Source organism: Chroicocephalus ridibundus, chromosome 2, assembly GCF_963924245.1.
Source record: "Chroicocephalus ridibundus chromosome 2, bChrRid1.1, whole genome shotgun sequence".
NCBI classification, from domain to species: domain Eukaryota; kingdom Metazoa; phylum Chordata; class Aves; order Charadriiformes; family Laridae; genus Chroicocephalus; species Chroicocephalus ridibundus.
Window position 1 is genome coordinate 99,448,631 of NC_086285.1, and position 16,065 is coordinate 99,464,695.

Below are 16,065 nucleotides of genomic sequence, written 5' to 3' on the forward strand. Positions count from 1 at the left end.
CAAATGAAGATATAGTCCCCCTTCCTGCCCAGGCAAGGGTAGCACCGGGAGAGGCTGTGTTTTTCCAACGCTACAGGAGTGATATACGGCATATTAAATTATTCCAACCGCCACCAGCAACATTCCAACATTTCAGTTTTTCCAACATTCATTTTTTCAAACAGCCAACGTTCAGTAGTTGAGAAAGCAAAAGAAAAAAAAAAAAGTTAAAAATTTAAGAAATGCTCCATTCCATTGCAGGACACTTCAGTCCTCCAAGAAATACTGCTAGAAATGGCTCTACTGATGCCTTCCATGTTACATCTTGGCACTAAAGCTGGTAACCTTTAGTATTTAGGTAACTCTTCTGCAAAACTAGCCCTTGGTTCCTCACGCAGAAAAGACAGTCTAGAAAATACACGCGCAGGACGCCACAAAAAGGGCTTCAAACAGTCCAGAGATAGCACAGATTAGCTATTAAGATTACATTCTGTTCATGGTATATGGAGGAAGTAACTGCAGTAGAAATCTCTTGTTTCCTTCAATAAAACAAAGTATGAAAATTTTTACAATTTTAGCTTCAGACAAAAAAAAAACAAAACAAAACATGAAGTTATAATTACTAGTGCCTCGTCGTCTTTTCTTTCATGGTACTTGCTTCATTTTAATTCCCTGTATCATAAAATTCAGCATCTGCACCTTGTCTGAAAGTACTACAATGCAGTTCTTGTTCTTAAAATATGGAAATAACTATACATTCAAAATAAATGCATTATAATTATATACATAACAGCATATTCAAACAAATACAAGACATCCAATCGCTTTATTTAGACACATTTTGTGTTTTCCCTGTCAGTTATGACAGATGGGTGGAAGAACATAAGCTGTCCTGCATTCCATTTTTGTAGTTGTACAGTAAGCCACAGCAGAATACAAGCTGGAGAAAAGTTTAGTTAGCATTTTCCAGTAACTGATAGTGACAACACTATTTTGATTTGCTTGTGCTATGCTTATGTACACTAACCCCCTCTGGGAGAGGGCCGCAAGTTAAATGTAAGTTACTAATATGAGCGAATAGCAGGCGGCACAGTTGAGCAGTCTTCTTCATTCAAAGTTCTGTCGATCACAGGTCTGTATTTCAAGGTAACCTGAAGTAAACGAAAACAAATGACTTTAAGACAAACCAACCTCTTGTATCTAAACAATACAGCCTAGCTAACAGGAATGACCAAATAACACAGGTAACCGAATGATTTCATTGATGTTAAGCTAATTTTGCCATTATTCTTTTTCTTCCGTAGAAAATGAACCATTACTAACCTACACAGAACATTCAAGTTCCACCAAGTTACCACTGACTGAATTCCTTAGAAACAAACCCTGACCAGAAATGGTATCAGAAGATTACTACTTTAAAAAGGCCTTTTTAGACAAAAGTAAGGTTTTGGCTAAGATTGCTAGTTCCTACTTCTTTAAACTAAGAAAATCTTGGAGATAGAGAACCCAATAGACCAGTCAGGAGACACAACTGTGTCACACTATCTTTCTATCCTCAGCAGCTATTCAGGAAGTGAAGTGTTCTCACTTGTCCTCAAACTAGATTCAAGAAAGCTGGAACCGGGGGAGAGAAAACAGATGATTTGGAGAATGGAATACGAAAAACAACACTTTTTTGTGTCAGATTTTTATAGGGTCAGATTTCAGATTTTTTTCTTTGGAATACCATTAAAACTTTATGCTAAACACCAACAACAGGTTTTGCCACCATAAGAGGAGAAGAAAAAAAAAACCAAAACAAACCACACACAGAGTTTTGTACTAGCCTGATACAAGGGGAAAAACAATTCCAGCTCAAATCGCAAAGTCAATTCCCAAACGTCTCCCAGTTGTGCCTACTGTTCAACAACAGAATAAGTGTTCAATTCCCCACCCCGCCCCCCCAAGTACGCTAAACTATATCAGGTACCTCAGACAGTGACAATCATTTGCAGTATTATCATGATGTCAAGAGCCATCTGTGACAGCAGCTGTCTGCTGACAGTGAGATCAACCCTCAAGCATCAGGCTCAACGTACCTTCCCAGATGGGACATCCACATAGGAAAGGGTGTGCTTTCTCCAGTGCTCTTCAAATGGCTTCCGCTGCTGGCCTTGGAGTGGCTTAGAGTAGTCAAACTCATCTATCCGTAACTAAGGAGAAAATTAGGTTAGCATAGACCAGAAATTGTATCTGCAAATCACTTTGCAATCACATGATTAGCTGCATTCCAATTACGACTGTAACACAACATGTCTCTTAATAGCCAGAAAGCTTTATCTTAACACTGCCCATGCCAAATTTTAAATACTGAGGCTTAACCAAGGCTTTAAGGTAATAAAGCCTTACATGGGACTATTATTCTGCTTGAAGTCCTGTTTATGCATTTATGACCTTATTATTACTATAGTCCTGGTTTAGACCTCTCTAACCATTCAGATGCACACCTAGAACAACTCTTCTCTCTGGATCATTACCCAATGTTGCATGTATCGGTCATTTTATATACAACAAATAAGAACAGATAAAACAGAACAGATGGAACCTCAAACAAATACTACGCTATTCTTAACTCAAGACTCTGAACATTGAAGAAATTACAACTTTTAAATAATCTATCTGAGGACATATAACAAGGAAATTCAATCCTACATCCAGGTCACAGAACATATTTATACCTTATAGTCCTCTCTGGCATGAGCACCACGGGACTCTTTGCGAGCCTCAGCACCATAAATGGTTTGTAGAGCACAAAGCATCAGGTTTTGCAGCTCAAGGGTCTCCACCAAGTCAGTGTTCCACACAATACCTAGTGAAATATTAAAATACCTTGGAAGATGTTCTACAAACAAGTTATTCCTCAATTTACTTCTGTCCTGTTGCTGACACTTAGAATCAAAATAGACCTAATGCTCTACCTACTGCAGTCACAGTACTCTGCAATACTGAATTACTCACTATTGCCTGCAAGGCTCAATTGTGATTCCTACGCCCTAACAATCCTAGAAAAATCCAGTAGTTAGAATCATAGTTCTATTAGATGTCCCTGTTGCATGTGTACTACTGAGACAAAATTACACTGTAGCTTCTTGCCTGCTTTATATCATACCTACAACACAGTCCCCACACCTCATTTCAGACCACAAGATCTGGCTAGATGGTAGCTCTTCAAGTAGATCCCTAAAGATCAAAACAGGGCTTTCCCTGCCTTCTCACCCTCAGAGATAGGGGGTGCGGAGGGGGGACACCAAACTACATAAAACCACCCCTGATAGTTATACAGGTTCTTTTTCATTTCAGTATCTGCAAGGTGGACCAAAGTTCACCTACATGAATGTATCTTCATTTTGATCCCTCCATTCTAAGCTATTGTAACACTTTCCTTGACATTTGGTGAGAGCTGCCCAAGAAAGCCAGTTCTACTTTCAGTGTTGGGATACATGTCCAATAGCAGTCATTGGAGAGAAACACACAGTGTGAGTGGACAAAAGGTATGACATCAGATCTACTTAATTAACCAAGTTCTCCTAAGATACACTGCAAGTATGGCAGTATCTGCATGCAGCACTATCTGCTTAGATGAAGAATGAAAACCAAGTGTTCAGCCTATGAATAATCTTGCTACCTTTGTGCAGCTCCCTGGCCTTTTCAGAAGATACAAACAAAGTTTGTTTTAGTGTCTGAACAACTTTACGTCATGTTCTGAGAGAACAGCAGTTACCAACCTACACAGTTAAATCTGACTTTAGTGTCTGCTTCGTTGAAAGAAGTAAGATCAAGTACTTTACTGGATTACCACATTTAGCTAACAGGGCTCTACAAAATATTTTGGAAGATTCAAAATGGTCAAAGTCTTTTGCCAAAGTTTCAAGAAACACAAAAGGTTTACAGATGAAAAAAACCCCCAGTTTTCCCAGGGAGTACTCTGGCCAAGGTGTATTCTTTGTTATCAAATTACCTCTGTCAAATGTCTTTAGATGAGCCAGATCACTATAAATTCCACTGAGTTTTTCACAGCCTTCTTGGAGTACGGAACCAGTACGAAATACAGCAGCATGGTTTTGCATTGTCTGCAAGATAGTAAAACAAGATCAGTTTCATATGCTGCATAATGCAGTACTTCATTAGTTCCAACAAAGCTTGATATGGAGCCGTTTGGACTTCAAACACATCTGCAGCCTGAAGGAAAAACACTCTTCTGCTCACCCCAAACAGAGGACACCTCATTCTATTATACAATGGGTAAAATGTTGAAGAGGAATAACCACGATGGGAAGAAGAAACCAACAAAACTGATAATAGAGTCTTTGCTGCCCACAGTCCATCTTCTCACACTATGTTTTACTTCTGCAAAGCAAATCCTGAAGTGTACTTCACAAAGTGACCCAACCACCTCCGTTGCTTGCAGCTTCTCCCACTTTACACCTGACAGCTCGCCAGGCTTACCTTCTGCATGTTAAGTCGCACTTCTGAAGTTCTTATGGTTCCGTTAGCAAATCTTAATTTGTCAAGATTAGCAACTGACTCTTCACCAGCATTTGGTTTAATGGAGGGAACTGGCTCTCCTAATAAGAAAGTTCGAGTAAGTTTAGTAGGTCGGGCTCAGTTTTGCTTTCTGGCAGTTCCATAGACTAGCAACTACTACAAGTCAGATTTGACTAAAACACAATCTGTTTTCTTCCTCTGAGGTGCAGGTTAACTATAACTTCCCTGAACTCCCCCCAGTAGCATCCACGCACTTAAAAATAGTTAAGTGCTATTAATAGAATAGTTAAGTTCCACCGAGTTCTCGGTGGAATATATGAATCACATTCTTTACTGTGACAGTTAGTAGGGAATTGCTAGGTTTGGCTAAATTCTACTGTTAATTTCTTAAAAGCAGCACTTGATGCAAATTCTTCTAAACTATGGAATAAGCTTGTGGCTCCTTATAACCTTCTCCCTGTACTTTCCTTGTCTCCTCACCCCCAGACCTCCCACCCTCTCCTGGATCTGTTAAGGGACCATTACACACGAGCTCCGTATCTGACCTCTAATATTGGAACCCATCTGTTATTGGGTAACAAACCAAACACAGCATCTTACCAGCACACTTCATCTCACATCTAGTTTTGCATTCAGACTAATAAAAACCCTTCTGCAACTTCAAACTCAAAGGAGCCACAGAAAGATCCAAATAAAAATTTGCACAAAGCACAAAAATTTGCACCCCTAGATCTAAGCTGATTCCATCAGAAACCATAACTCTGTGCACTTTGTGCAGTCAGACTGAAAAAACAAATCATCTGATTAATTTGGACATTAAGCAATGAGAAAACAGGTGACAACTACTGGACATGAGCTGCTCTGACAATATAACTGCCTCTTACAGTATTTTATTGAGGTTTTGTGGGTTGGTTGGTTTGTTTTCTCAGCTCAGTAACTGTTGCTGAATCAGATTATTTAAAAATAATATTCAGCGGCAATAACCCACATATAGGGAATAAGATTTTACAATTTTTAGTATCTCTTACCATTTGCATGAGCAATCCACCTTATAAATCAACAAGGTGGCAGCAAATTCCACTGTACCAAAGTGCAAAGTGTTAGACAGACTACATTTTGATGTAGAAGATGCAGTGCAGGTTGTAGAGAAATCAATCTTCACATTCAATATTCTCTTTCGCTAATTTGTGAAAAATTTTAACTGTTTTTGCCAATAGCATTGACCCAATTCTAGATTAAAAAAGATCAACTCACACAGTATTAGTCAAAAATTTGCATAGCAAAGAACATGCCTATGAAAAGTGTAAGCACTGACTTCTGCCTTTTGTAACAAATAGAAGTCTATGTCTAGCATTCTGAATTTGAGTTAGGTAGCAACAACTCTGTTGGGCAGAAATTAAGTCATAAAGGCAAATGTCTCTAAAAAAAAAAAAAAAAAAAAAGAGACTTACCAGGTTTGCATGTCTCTGCAATAGTAAGGGCACAAGCACGACCAAAGACCACCAAATCCAGGAGTGAGTTTGCCCCAAGTCGATTTGCGCCATGGACAGATGCAGAGGCTGCCTCCCCACATGCATATAAACCAGGTACCACTTTATCCTGGCCATTCACGTGTGTAATCACCTGGCATGTTAGACAATCAATACTCAGTTTCTTAAACCGTTCATAACAGGGCAAACCACCTTATTTGCAAAGGCCATGTGCACATAAGGATGAAACACAGCAATCTAAAGTTTTCTCTGACTCTAAATCCATAAATACCTTAGTTCTAAAGGGTAAGCAGTAATACTATGTAAATAGATGGCACTAAAACCTAAGATTTCTTTAGTTATGCTTATGAATAGCACATGGTTCTGTTTCATCACAATTCTGCAGCAAGTCAGAAAATCACAGGAAGAAAGTCTGATCGGCACACATTTCTAAGGCAAAATTTTACATTAAAAATTAACAAGTACAATACAATGAAACAGAAAAATTCAGCTGACATCACCACATTGACTTCTAGCTAGTATAAGTTGGAATCTGCTTTTGTGTAGAGATTACATGAGGTAAAGAGAATTAATACATATTAACTTGAGTTACAGACTGTAATAGCGCCCTAGTTTGATCTTTGTTCAACTCTATTATCCTCAACTTGATAAACAGAACTATTGTCAAACATGACAGTAACTTCATTTTAGAGGTTTCTTGGAACTCCCATGTCCAGATGGACTGGAACATGGTTCTCAAGTTGTTTACAAAAGCAAACCAGATTGTATGTTTTAAGTACTCTGACATCACTATAATAATATTATTAATTTTATTAATCATTTATGAAAAACATTGTTAATACTTTTATATTTAGAAAAACAATTTCCTATTATTATCATGAAAAAAATACTAAAAGTGATATATATTACTTACTTGTCCTTTGTAGTTAGTAGGAATACCTCCCATATTATAATGCACAGTAGGCAGAACAGGAATAGGCTCTTTAGTGACATCAACTCCAGCAAATATCATAGCAGTTTCGGAAATTCCTGGGAGACGGGTTGCTAGCTGCTGTGGTGGTAAGTGGTGCAACTGCAAGTATACATGGTCTTTTTCAGGACCACAACCCCTACGAAAAAACAGTCAATACTGGAATACATAACAGGAATTCTGCAAACACCAGTAATATTTCTAATCCAATTTGTTTAATTTGTGAAAAAAATAATCAAAGGTTATCTGACAAAAATTAATATCTAGCATATTTGAAAAGACTGTTGAACCTGGCTGAATTTACACATATTTTTCACCTCCCAGCTGTCTTTTCACAATAATTCACAGTATTTACGACTTTAAACCACTGTATCTCTGCAGAAATATGTTAAAAAAGATAATTAATCAAGAGAACAGAGCACCAAATTATTTCCACTGTTTGCAGTAAGAGCATATACATTAAACTTCTTTGAGCAACTGTCTCTAGGTGCACCGAATTCAAACAAGAGACTCGTAACATCTCACGTTCCTTTTCAGTATCATTAGGAATTAACAAGCAAAGTTTCTGCCCCACATGCAGTGTTCAGCGAACAATTATTAAAGCTCAGTCCCGTGCATTACCAGGTGTTTATCAAATGCACTATTGTACTGTACAGTCTAGTATGATTAAGTATTTATTCTGCAGCTTCATTAAGAGTATTTAACTAACCTTCCTTCACGGATTTCTATGGTCATAGAACGAGACACTACATCCCTGGAAGCCAGATCCTTAGCAACAGGTGCATATCTCTCCATAAATCTTTCACCTTGACTGTTAATTAGAATACCTCCCTCTCCACGACATCCTTCAGTTATAAGGCAGCCAGCCCCATAGATACCTGTCAAGAAAGAAAATACCATTACATGATATATTCTTCTGACAGCTTCATAATCAGGATGACCAGGATTGACTAAACAAGGTCTTCTTAAAATAACGCAAGTCACACTGGTAGATTTTATTCCACCCTACAGTTCCATTAGGAACTGTCCCCCAAGACTGCCTAGAATCAAGTATTGTTACTCCTTTCAAACACTCTTCCCAAAAGGTAAGGAAGTCGATTTGGAACACCCACAGCATCTAAAATACTAGAACTGGAAGAGATCTCCACCCATCAATATGTAAGGAGAATTTTACGAAGATTTCTTAGACCTTCGGCAAATTACTCCGTTCAAGATTTTGAAGTAAACCGTAAATCGATTATCTCAAGGCCAGTTTGCTCATCTTTGTTCCCTCTTCTTCTGTGCTAAGGCAGTACAGGATGGCTTCAAATCACATGGAACGTCAGAGCTTACCCAGTTTTCTTTTCCTTTAGAGAAGGAAGGCCTACCTGTTAACCTTCAGCACTGGTCATCATAGAAAACAAAAATGTTAACTAACTCATGCACTTGATAACTATGTTAAAAGCTACAGAATTATCACACAAGCAATGAAGCTTCTTTGACTAGAAAAACCTTAGCTAAGTCAAATGAACATTGGATCTCTACAATATAACAAGGGTAACATTGTAAAATTAAGCGAAAAATTAAAATCACCACTTACTGCAAGTTAAAACTAAGCATTTTATTAGCTACAAACCCCCCCACTTTTTAGTTTGTGACCATTGCCGTCCACAGTTTAGATACCGATCCTGTGCTGTAAACCCACAATCCTAAATATATACCTTTATTTCAACTACCCTACTTCCACAAAAGGTTCCAGTAAATAATTCCCTAACATTTGCATCTATCCCATTGCTCCCGTATCTAATACCAAACCCTTTAATATTTTCAAGACAAAAGGAAATGTAAGTTTAAGAGGTGAAGTGGTTTCAGCTTGGAATTCATAAGACCTGTTAGTATTGTAAAGACAGCACCTCAAAATATTTAACACTGGTCTTCAAATTAGACCAGCTGAGACCTTTCTCATATTGTAAATCTTACTCTAAGATTTTTATTCAACAGCAGTTGCAGACAAGTCTGAACACCTGTCACAAGTAACTAATGAACCAATGAAATGCTGCAGAAAAGTACAAACTGACACAAGCACATTTAAAACAAAATTAATCTGTTCAATTCATATTAAAAATAGCGTTGTTAAGTACTATTCCGTATGCTGTACCTGTGGGGTGAAACTGTACAAATTCTAAGTCCTGGCAAGGAAGACCAGCTCGTGTGACCATAGCAGTGCCATCACCTGTACTAGTATGAGCAGATGTACAACTGAAGTAAGTGCGGCCGTATCCACTACAGAACACAAAAGTTAACAGAATTAGCAGGGGAGGAGAGAAAAAAGAAATAAATCACTAGAACATACCACTCAGCTATGCTGTTCACACAATAGTGGAAACAGAGCAGACAGTTAATAAGCAAGATGCATAAGGTCTGCCATTTCCTGTACTAAGTTCAACCAAAAGAAAACAAAATTGGTATTGCTCCATTACACTCAACCATATGCTCACCAGCTGCTGATAGACAGCTGGTGACAGAAGGACCAAGAAGAACAACAACAATTCCAAAGCAGGATAGTTACGTTAGTTTCAGAAGCCTTTTTGCCAAAAAAAGGTTACTTCAGAAAGTTCTCTCAATCCAGTACCATTAAATTTCATTCAAACTATTATTAGCTGTTTTATCAAAAATAGCATGTAAGAATGGTTTATATCCTCAATGTGGTCCTGATTTTATATTCTTAGATTTCAAAACTTAGTTGTCCAAAATTAAGTAAGGAATATGAATTCTTATGACTGAAACAAATACGTCAGCTTCCAACATTATTGAGAACTGTCAGTACTCCCAGTTTCAGGACAAACTTTCAGAAGAAACATCAATCTACATATTGTATGTACCTCAAAGTATGCAAGTACGAAAGCCTCAGCTTTAAATAAAGCCAAATTATGTAGGCAACAAAACTAAGTATTTTTCTTTGACAGATATGTTTACAAATATTTTGCATACTGAAAACAGATAAGAGACAGTTATAAGCAGCAAAAGACATGCATATAGTATTCTAATAAACATACATAAACCTTTGCAACCAAGTGATGTTAAGTTACACTCATTTTCTGATAATTTCATCCTACAACAAGTAGACTTACAATGTTGGTATCTTAACGTAATAGGTTCTCCGGAATTTTGAAATAAGCCGTTTCCTACAGGAAAACTCAGAACCCTACACATACATACACGTGTTGCAGCATTGCAACAATGTCTGCTTTAAACAGCACGTTTTAAAAATCTAAAACCATCTGAACCATCCATACCACTCTTACACATTCCAACTTTATGACATCGTTCTAGAATTCAAAGTTAGACCTCATACTAAATTTATACTTGGTCACAAAATTAGTATGTGCCTTCTTTCAGAGGGAATGACTGAATTCAATTACATTGCTTTTGATCAAGGTGGTGGTGGGGAACATGAACATATAAATTATGTTTTTCAAGTCAACATGTCACCTCCACACTGTGGATTCAAATACACATACAAACACACAGAACTCCACCTAGGAGCACTCTCAAGTTTCTGTCCATCATAAACATTACATTACCCAGTGGCAATGACAGTGTTCTTTGCTCTAAAACGATGTATAGTGCCATCTTCTATGCAAAGGGCAATAACACCACGACATTCTCCATTTTCCATAAGTAGGTCCAGGGCAAAATATTCAACGAAGTAGCTTGTATCATATCTTAGAGACTGGAGGAAAATAAAAAAGGAACTTTAAGAAAAATCCAGAAACCAAAGTAACTTGTCTTCGAAACAGCCAATGCATATGGGCTGTATCAGGATAAAAACCACCCTCACCAACTCTCAGGGAAGCTGGTTTCCTCACGAGTCTTTATAAAAATTTGCTAATGAATCTATTCTAGCTTAGAGAGACACAAACAGTTACCAAACCACTTAATTCCAAGACGTCATTGCTAGTCAGCAAGACTTGTTATTCCTCTACATTTGGCAACACTTTAGTCAGCTGTGGTGCTTCACACATGTACAAGCACGTTTTACGTCTTGCAGAAAAGCAAAATACATCTCCGGGAGCCTAGTGTACCAGCAGAAACAGTGGGCATCAAGTCAAACATTCTTCATGCCCCCAAGGATCAGACCAGTGTCTGGCAGCAGCACTGAGCATTTTTATTGCAGCAGTATACAGTGTTAACCTGAAGCAGAGCAATTAGTTAGCTACTAAGTAAATAAAAAAAAAACCACACTAGCTACTAGGTACTTTATTTCAGGCTTCAAGTAGCTACTACCATTTTAAAATAACGAAGTCTTTCTTCAATTATTGTTTGTAGAATTGATAGGAACAGACGCTGGAACACTAGTCACTTACTTGCCATAGAGCAAGCTCAGAAAGACACAGTATACCTTCGTGCATTTACACCTCTTGTTTCACCCCATTCCCTGTTTGAAGGTGAGTTAAAGAAAACTGCCTTGTACCTCTTTTCAGAGTTCTCCACTGCTGCTGTGTCAGAGTTTTTGAAAAATGCTTTTTGGGGAAGGTTTACATAAATTCTCTTTGGGTCTAGTTAACAGACACAGAAGTGTTAATAGTGAAGAACTACCCCAGACCACAAAGCTAACACTGTATACTAATTAACATCCGTTGTCTGCATGACAGCCATTATAATTACAATCTTTCAGTTTATTCCATTAGTGCATACTCCCGACAAAAAAAAAAAAACAACCCAAGCGTCACCTAGGCTACATCCTTCCACATCACCAAAGGAAGGAAGGAAAGCCAGAATTGTTATCAGTCATTCCCCTGGATTCCTCATTGGTAGGTGAGCAGCTACATGTTTTGTTTGTTAATTCAAACTCCAGGGGTGAAGAATAAAAAAAAATAAAAAAAATCATTAACTGCAAACACAAAACCCCAAACCAAGTTTACCTCTCAGCTGCTTACCCTGCCATACAGAGTATGTAACAGTGAGTGTCCTGTCCTGTCTGCAACACAACAGCATCTGTGAGCCTGTCCTCCTTTTCCAAACTGAAGACTCTGTCCACCAAATGCACGCTGGTAGATTTTTCCTTCTTCAGTTCTGCTGAATGGCATCCCATAATTTTCCAGCTGTTGAACCCAAACACAAGCATCAGAAACTCGTGTCCACAACAGTCAAACAAGTTATTTTACCATGCACCTAAGTAAGGACATCTCTTTGGAAGCTAGTCTGTGTTATAAATACTTAGAGCTGACATCAATTCCAACGAGTCTCACCTCTATCACCGCAGCTGGGGCTTGCTCTGTCATGTAGTGTATGGCATCCTGGTCACCCAGCCAATCGGACCCCTTCACTGTGTCATAGAAATGCCACCTCCAGTTATCATCCTCCATGTTTCCCAGAGCAGCATTGATTCCTCCCTGTAAATGAAAATCCATTTTCCGGGAATTGTATTACTGAAGTACAGTTTTAGTAGGTTTTCCCCATCTCTTAAAAATCACATACCCTTTATGCTTCTGTGTACAAGAAATACAGTAAAGGCAGATTTAACATGGCTGTGAAAAACCTTTGCAATTTATCAGTTTCACAACGGCTCTTATCTTGTTCTGTTTTGTATAACACAATGAATTGCAAAGTTACACTGAATGCAGTGAAAAAGCACTGAATAGATCTAAACATATATTCCCCTCCAACGTAGTATCACCTCAATACGCAATATTTATAAAAGAAAGCATGGCCTCGAAACATGATGTTCACATGCATATCCAAATCAGCTTTCTGACAGCAGGCATTTTTTAAACATTTGTTCTACCTCATTTCTTACCTGTGCAGCAACAGTATGAGACCTAGTGGGAAACAGCTTGGTAACACATGCTGTATTAAACCCGGCTTCTGACAAACCAAATGCAGCCCGCAGACCTGCTCCTCCTGCACCCACAACAACCGCATCAAATTCATGGTCCACTACTGGATATTGTGTAGAAATCTAGAAAAATAAAGCAGTTTGTTATGATGACAAATATTTCCAGCTAGGTCAAACTTAAGTTTCACAGAGGCACAAGCAGTATACGTTTAATGTTCTTAACAGACTCTTGCAGTAAAGGCTGCATCTGTTATATACTCTCTTAGGTGGAAACTACCATGAAGAAGAGCTATACATTTCAGCAATTCAATCTCACTATGGACTTTAACACAACATTCCACTAAAAAACAAGTATATGGTTGCTTCATGTCTCTCAAGCATTAAGTGTATTATCGAATCTGTTATTTGAGATACAAAGTACAAACATACCGAATCAGAAACCTTCGTAGAAGCATTTTTCTTTCCATAGACTGTGAAGTGCAAGTTGCGTGCAAAAGTCTGGCATGCTGCTGGCCACTATGGAAAGAAGTCAAGACAACTATTATGGAAAAAAACGTTTCCACAGGAAGACTTTCAGCATTCTTGGCTACCCCACCCTTTACTTACCACTTATACCACATATTCAAGAATATTGTAACAATGTATTTTAGAGCTACATGCAATGAAGTTCTGGCTTTCCTATATTCATACCCAGAAAAAAAGAAAAAAGTTCTGACTGGAGGAGAGAACAGCCTGCAAGTAACAGGGTGTGACAGACTATCTGTCATTTACTTCACTAACAGTAACCAGTCTCTCAGACCTATCTGAGGCTGCACTGACAGAAGAGTGCTTGCAATTAATGCTGTGTTATTATTGCATTTTCTCATAAGTAAACAATGATGAAGACAACTTTATGGGAACAACAGGAATTAACAGAAGATACCTCTCATGTCAAGCAATCCTCAAAATTTGAATTATTTCAGGCGGTAAAGAGTAATGAAGATTAAAAAAATCAGGTGGCAGGAAAAGCTGTTCCAGTTCATCATTGCTTCAAAAGCCAGAGGTATTTTTCTTGTTCTCATTCTCTTTTAATTAGTGGCTAATTTAGAACCATTTATTAATATTTAAATGAAGCACAAGGGCACAGTTTTCCCCTTCTGTAATGTTACTTCCTCTCCCCTGGCATATTCAAAAACAAAACAAAAAAACACACCACCCAAATCTACCCAGTATCCAGTCTTTGCTTTGACAGGTTAAAACAACCAGACTTTAATCTCCCCCACATAAATCTCTAATTTCTTGGAACATGGTATTCCTTCTTTACACCATTCAGAAAAATACACCTAACTCAGCATGTACAACTGATGAAAACAGTAACACAAAGCCATACTAGTGACCTGCGCAATGACATCAGCACTCATCTATTTTAAGTATTTAGGATACAGTTGTCTTATCCAGCAACTGTTATATTCATGGTTCAATCACCCTGCAATATGCTAACAACCAGGTCTTCTCTCCCTACCACTTCCTAATGTTCATCTCTTTCCCCATCCCTGAAGTGAACTACAGTACACTTCCCTTGACCTAATTATACCATCTCTTATACTAGTTTCTTCAAGTTACTTTCTTGCGTAACAGTGAATCTAGTGTGTCATCGTATTTGCTAACACACTTCTGTTTTTTGTAGCCATCTTTCAATAAGATCAGTCTTAACACCTATTCATAAGGAGTTCTACTAGTGCCCTCCTCCAAGCAGTTACTCTGCCCCTTCCACCCTGCTGTGTTATCATGCTTTGGCACAATCCCATGCTATCTTAATTTCCTAAAGAAAATGCAAATGACTGAGGGGAAAAAACAACACCAAAAAAAGTCCAAGAGCCATAAACTGTGCTTATGCCCTAAAGCTCCAAAAGAAGTTGACCCATTTTTTTTCTCCCCTCAGAGTAATCAGCCTGCTGCAATCTCCAGTCAGAATTCTGTCACAATGCTCTACAACTAGTTTCCTTTTAACAAAACTGTTATTTTCTGAAGTTGCCATGAAGTTATCAAATATATGTTGCATCAGAGGACTCTGGAAATATAGGACTAGAAAAATAAAAACACACAACTATTTAGCAGTTTGCTTTACTTTTCACGTCTAAGTTTCCACAAAACAAGAGTCTTCAGAACTGCTGTTCCCATCCACATGCACTTTTTGTTAAAGCTATATACAAGAATTTCTGCTGCCACGAAATTTCATTCAGAATGATTCTGAACTCCACAAAGCAGAAAATGATGTTACACCAAATTTGAAGCCAACACTGATCACACAAATCCTGAATTGTTATGCAACCACGAACATCACAGCCCTTATAAAATTACATCAGGGCCAGTTCCCTGCCACCTGAAACACAATGACACTCTTTAAGCCTTTCTCTTTCTCAGTAGGTTGTCTTTTCTGCACTTGCTTTATAAGACAGGAACAACTATAGCTGCGTTTACAGGGTCCTTTTCCTCTGCATTCGTCTTTGTAATCCCAAGCTACTAATGAAACTGAAAACCGCCACTTTACCACAGAGTAAAAACAAGCCTTCCCTCAGGCTCTTCCAGGGCCTTTCCACAGCACACCCCGTGCCCGGCGCCTTCCTCAGTCCCTCAGGGAGCCCGCCCACAGCCTAAGGCTACGGCGCTCGCTTCCCAGCCCGGGAGCAGCGGCCCGGCCATGCCCGCCGCCAGTTGTCTCCCAGTAACCTGCCCCCGCGGCCGAGCAGCAAGGACGGCCCCGCTCCACAAAAACAACCGGAGGGACCGAGCCCGCCGAGGGGCCGCACAGCCCCGGCTGCCCGGCTCCCCCAGCTCAGCCGCGGCTCCCCGCCGCGGGGCGGCTGCTCCCCGGCCAAGGTCACCGGGGAGACAGGGGGTACGGGCCGCCGCCGGCTGCCGCGCACCGGGCCGCGGGGGAGGGCGGGCTAGGCCGTGGCCAGGCGCCCTCCCCCGCTGCGGCTGAGGGGAGAGGGGGCGGGAGACGCGTAGGGTCTTCGGGCCCTGCCGGCCGGTCTACCCCCCCGAAAGGGGCTTCTCCGCGCCAGCCCAGCGGCCTGAGCCTTTCCCCTCCGCCAGGAGGCCAGCGGGAGGGCTGGGCAGAGCGGGCCGAGGAGAGGCACTCACCGCCCGCGCCGCCGGCCGCAGCCAGTGCTTCGCCAAGCCCCGCGAAGCCGCCACCGCCGCCGCCATTTCGCAGGGAGCCGGGGGGAGCGAGCGAGGGCGCAGGCGCGAGACGGCCGCTAACGGCGCCGCCACCCGCAGGGCTCGGCGGGAGAGACCAA

General features: G+C 39.9%; 1 protein-coding gene across 1 annotated transcript; it reads right to left on the reverse strand.

The window, feature by feature from the left end:
* Positions 1-786: 786 nt before the first annotated feature.
* Positions 787-16,063, reverse strand: SDHA (succinate dehydrogenase complex flavoprotein subunit A). Its single transcript, XM_063326301.1, has 15 exons — positions 15,908-16,063; positions 13,211-13,297; positions 12,743-12,904; positions 12,195-12,338; positions 11,883-12,047; positions 10,527-10,675; positions 9,101-9,225; positions 7,673-7,841; positions 6,907-7,102; positions 5,955-6,126; positions 4,465-4,583; positions 3,977-4,088; positions 2,697-2,827; positions 2,058-2,171; positions 787-1,130 (listed from the first exon to the last, which is right to left on the reverse strand). Exons 1-15 carry the CDS (start codon positions 15,971-15,973, stop codon positions 1,044-1,046), a joined length of 1,998 nt encoding a protein of 665 aa, XP_063182371.1. The 5' UTR covers positions 15,974-16,063; the 3' UTR covers positions 787-1,043.
* Positions 16,064-16,065: the final 2 nt, after the last annotated feature.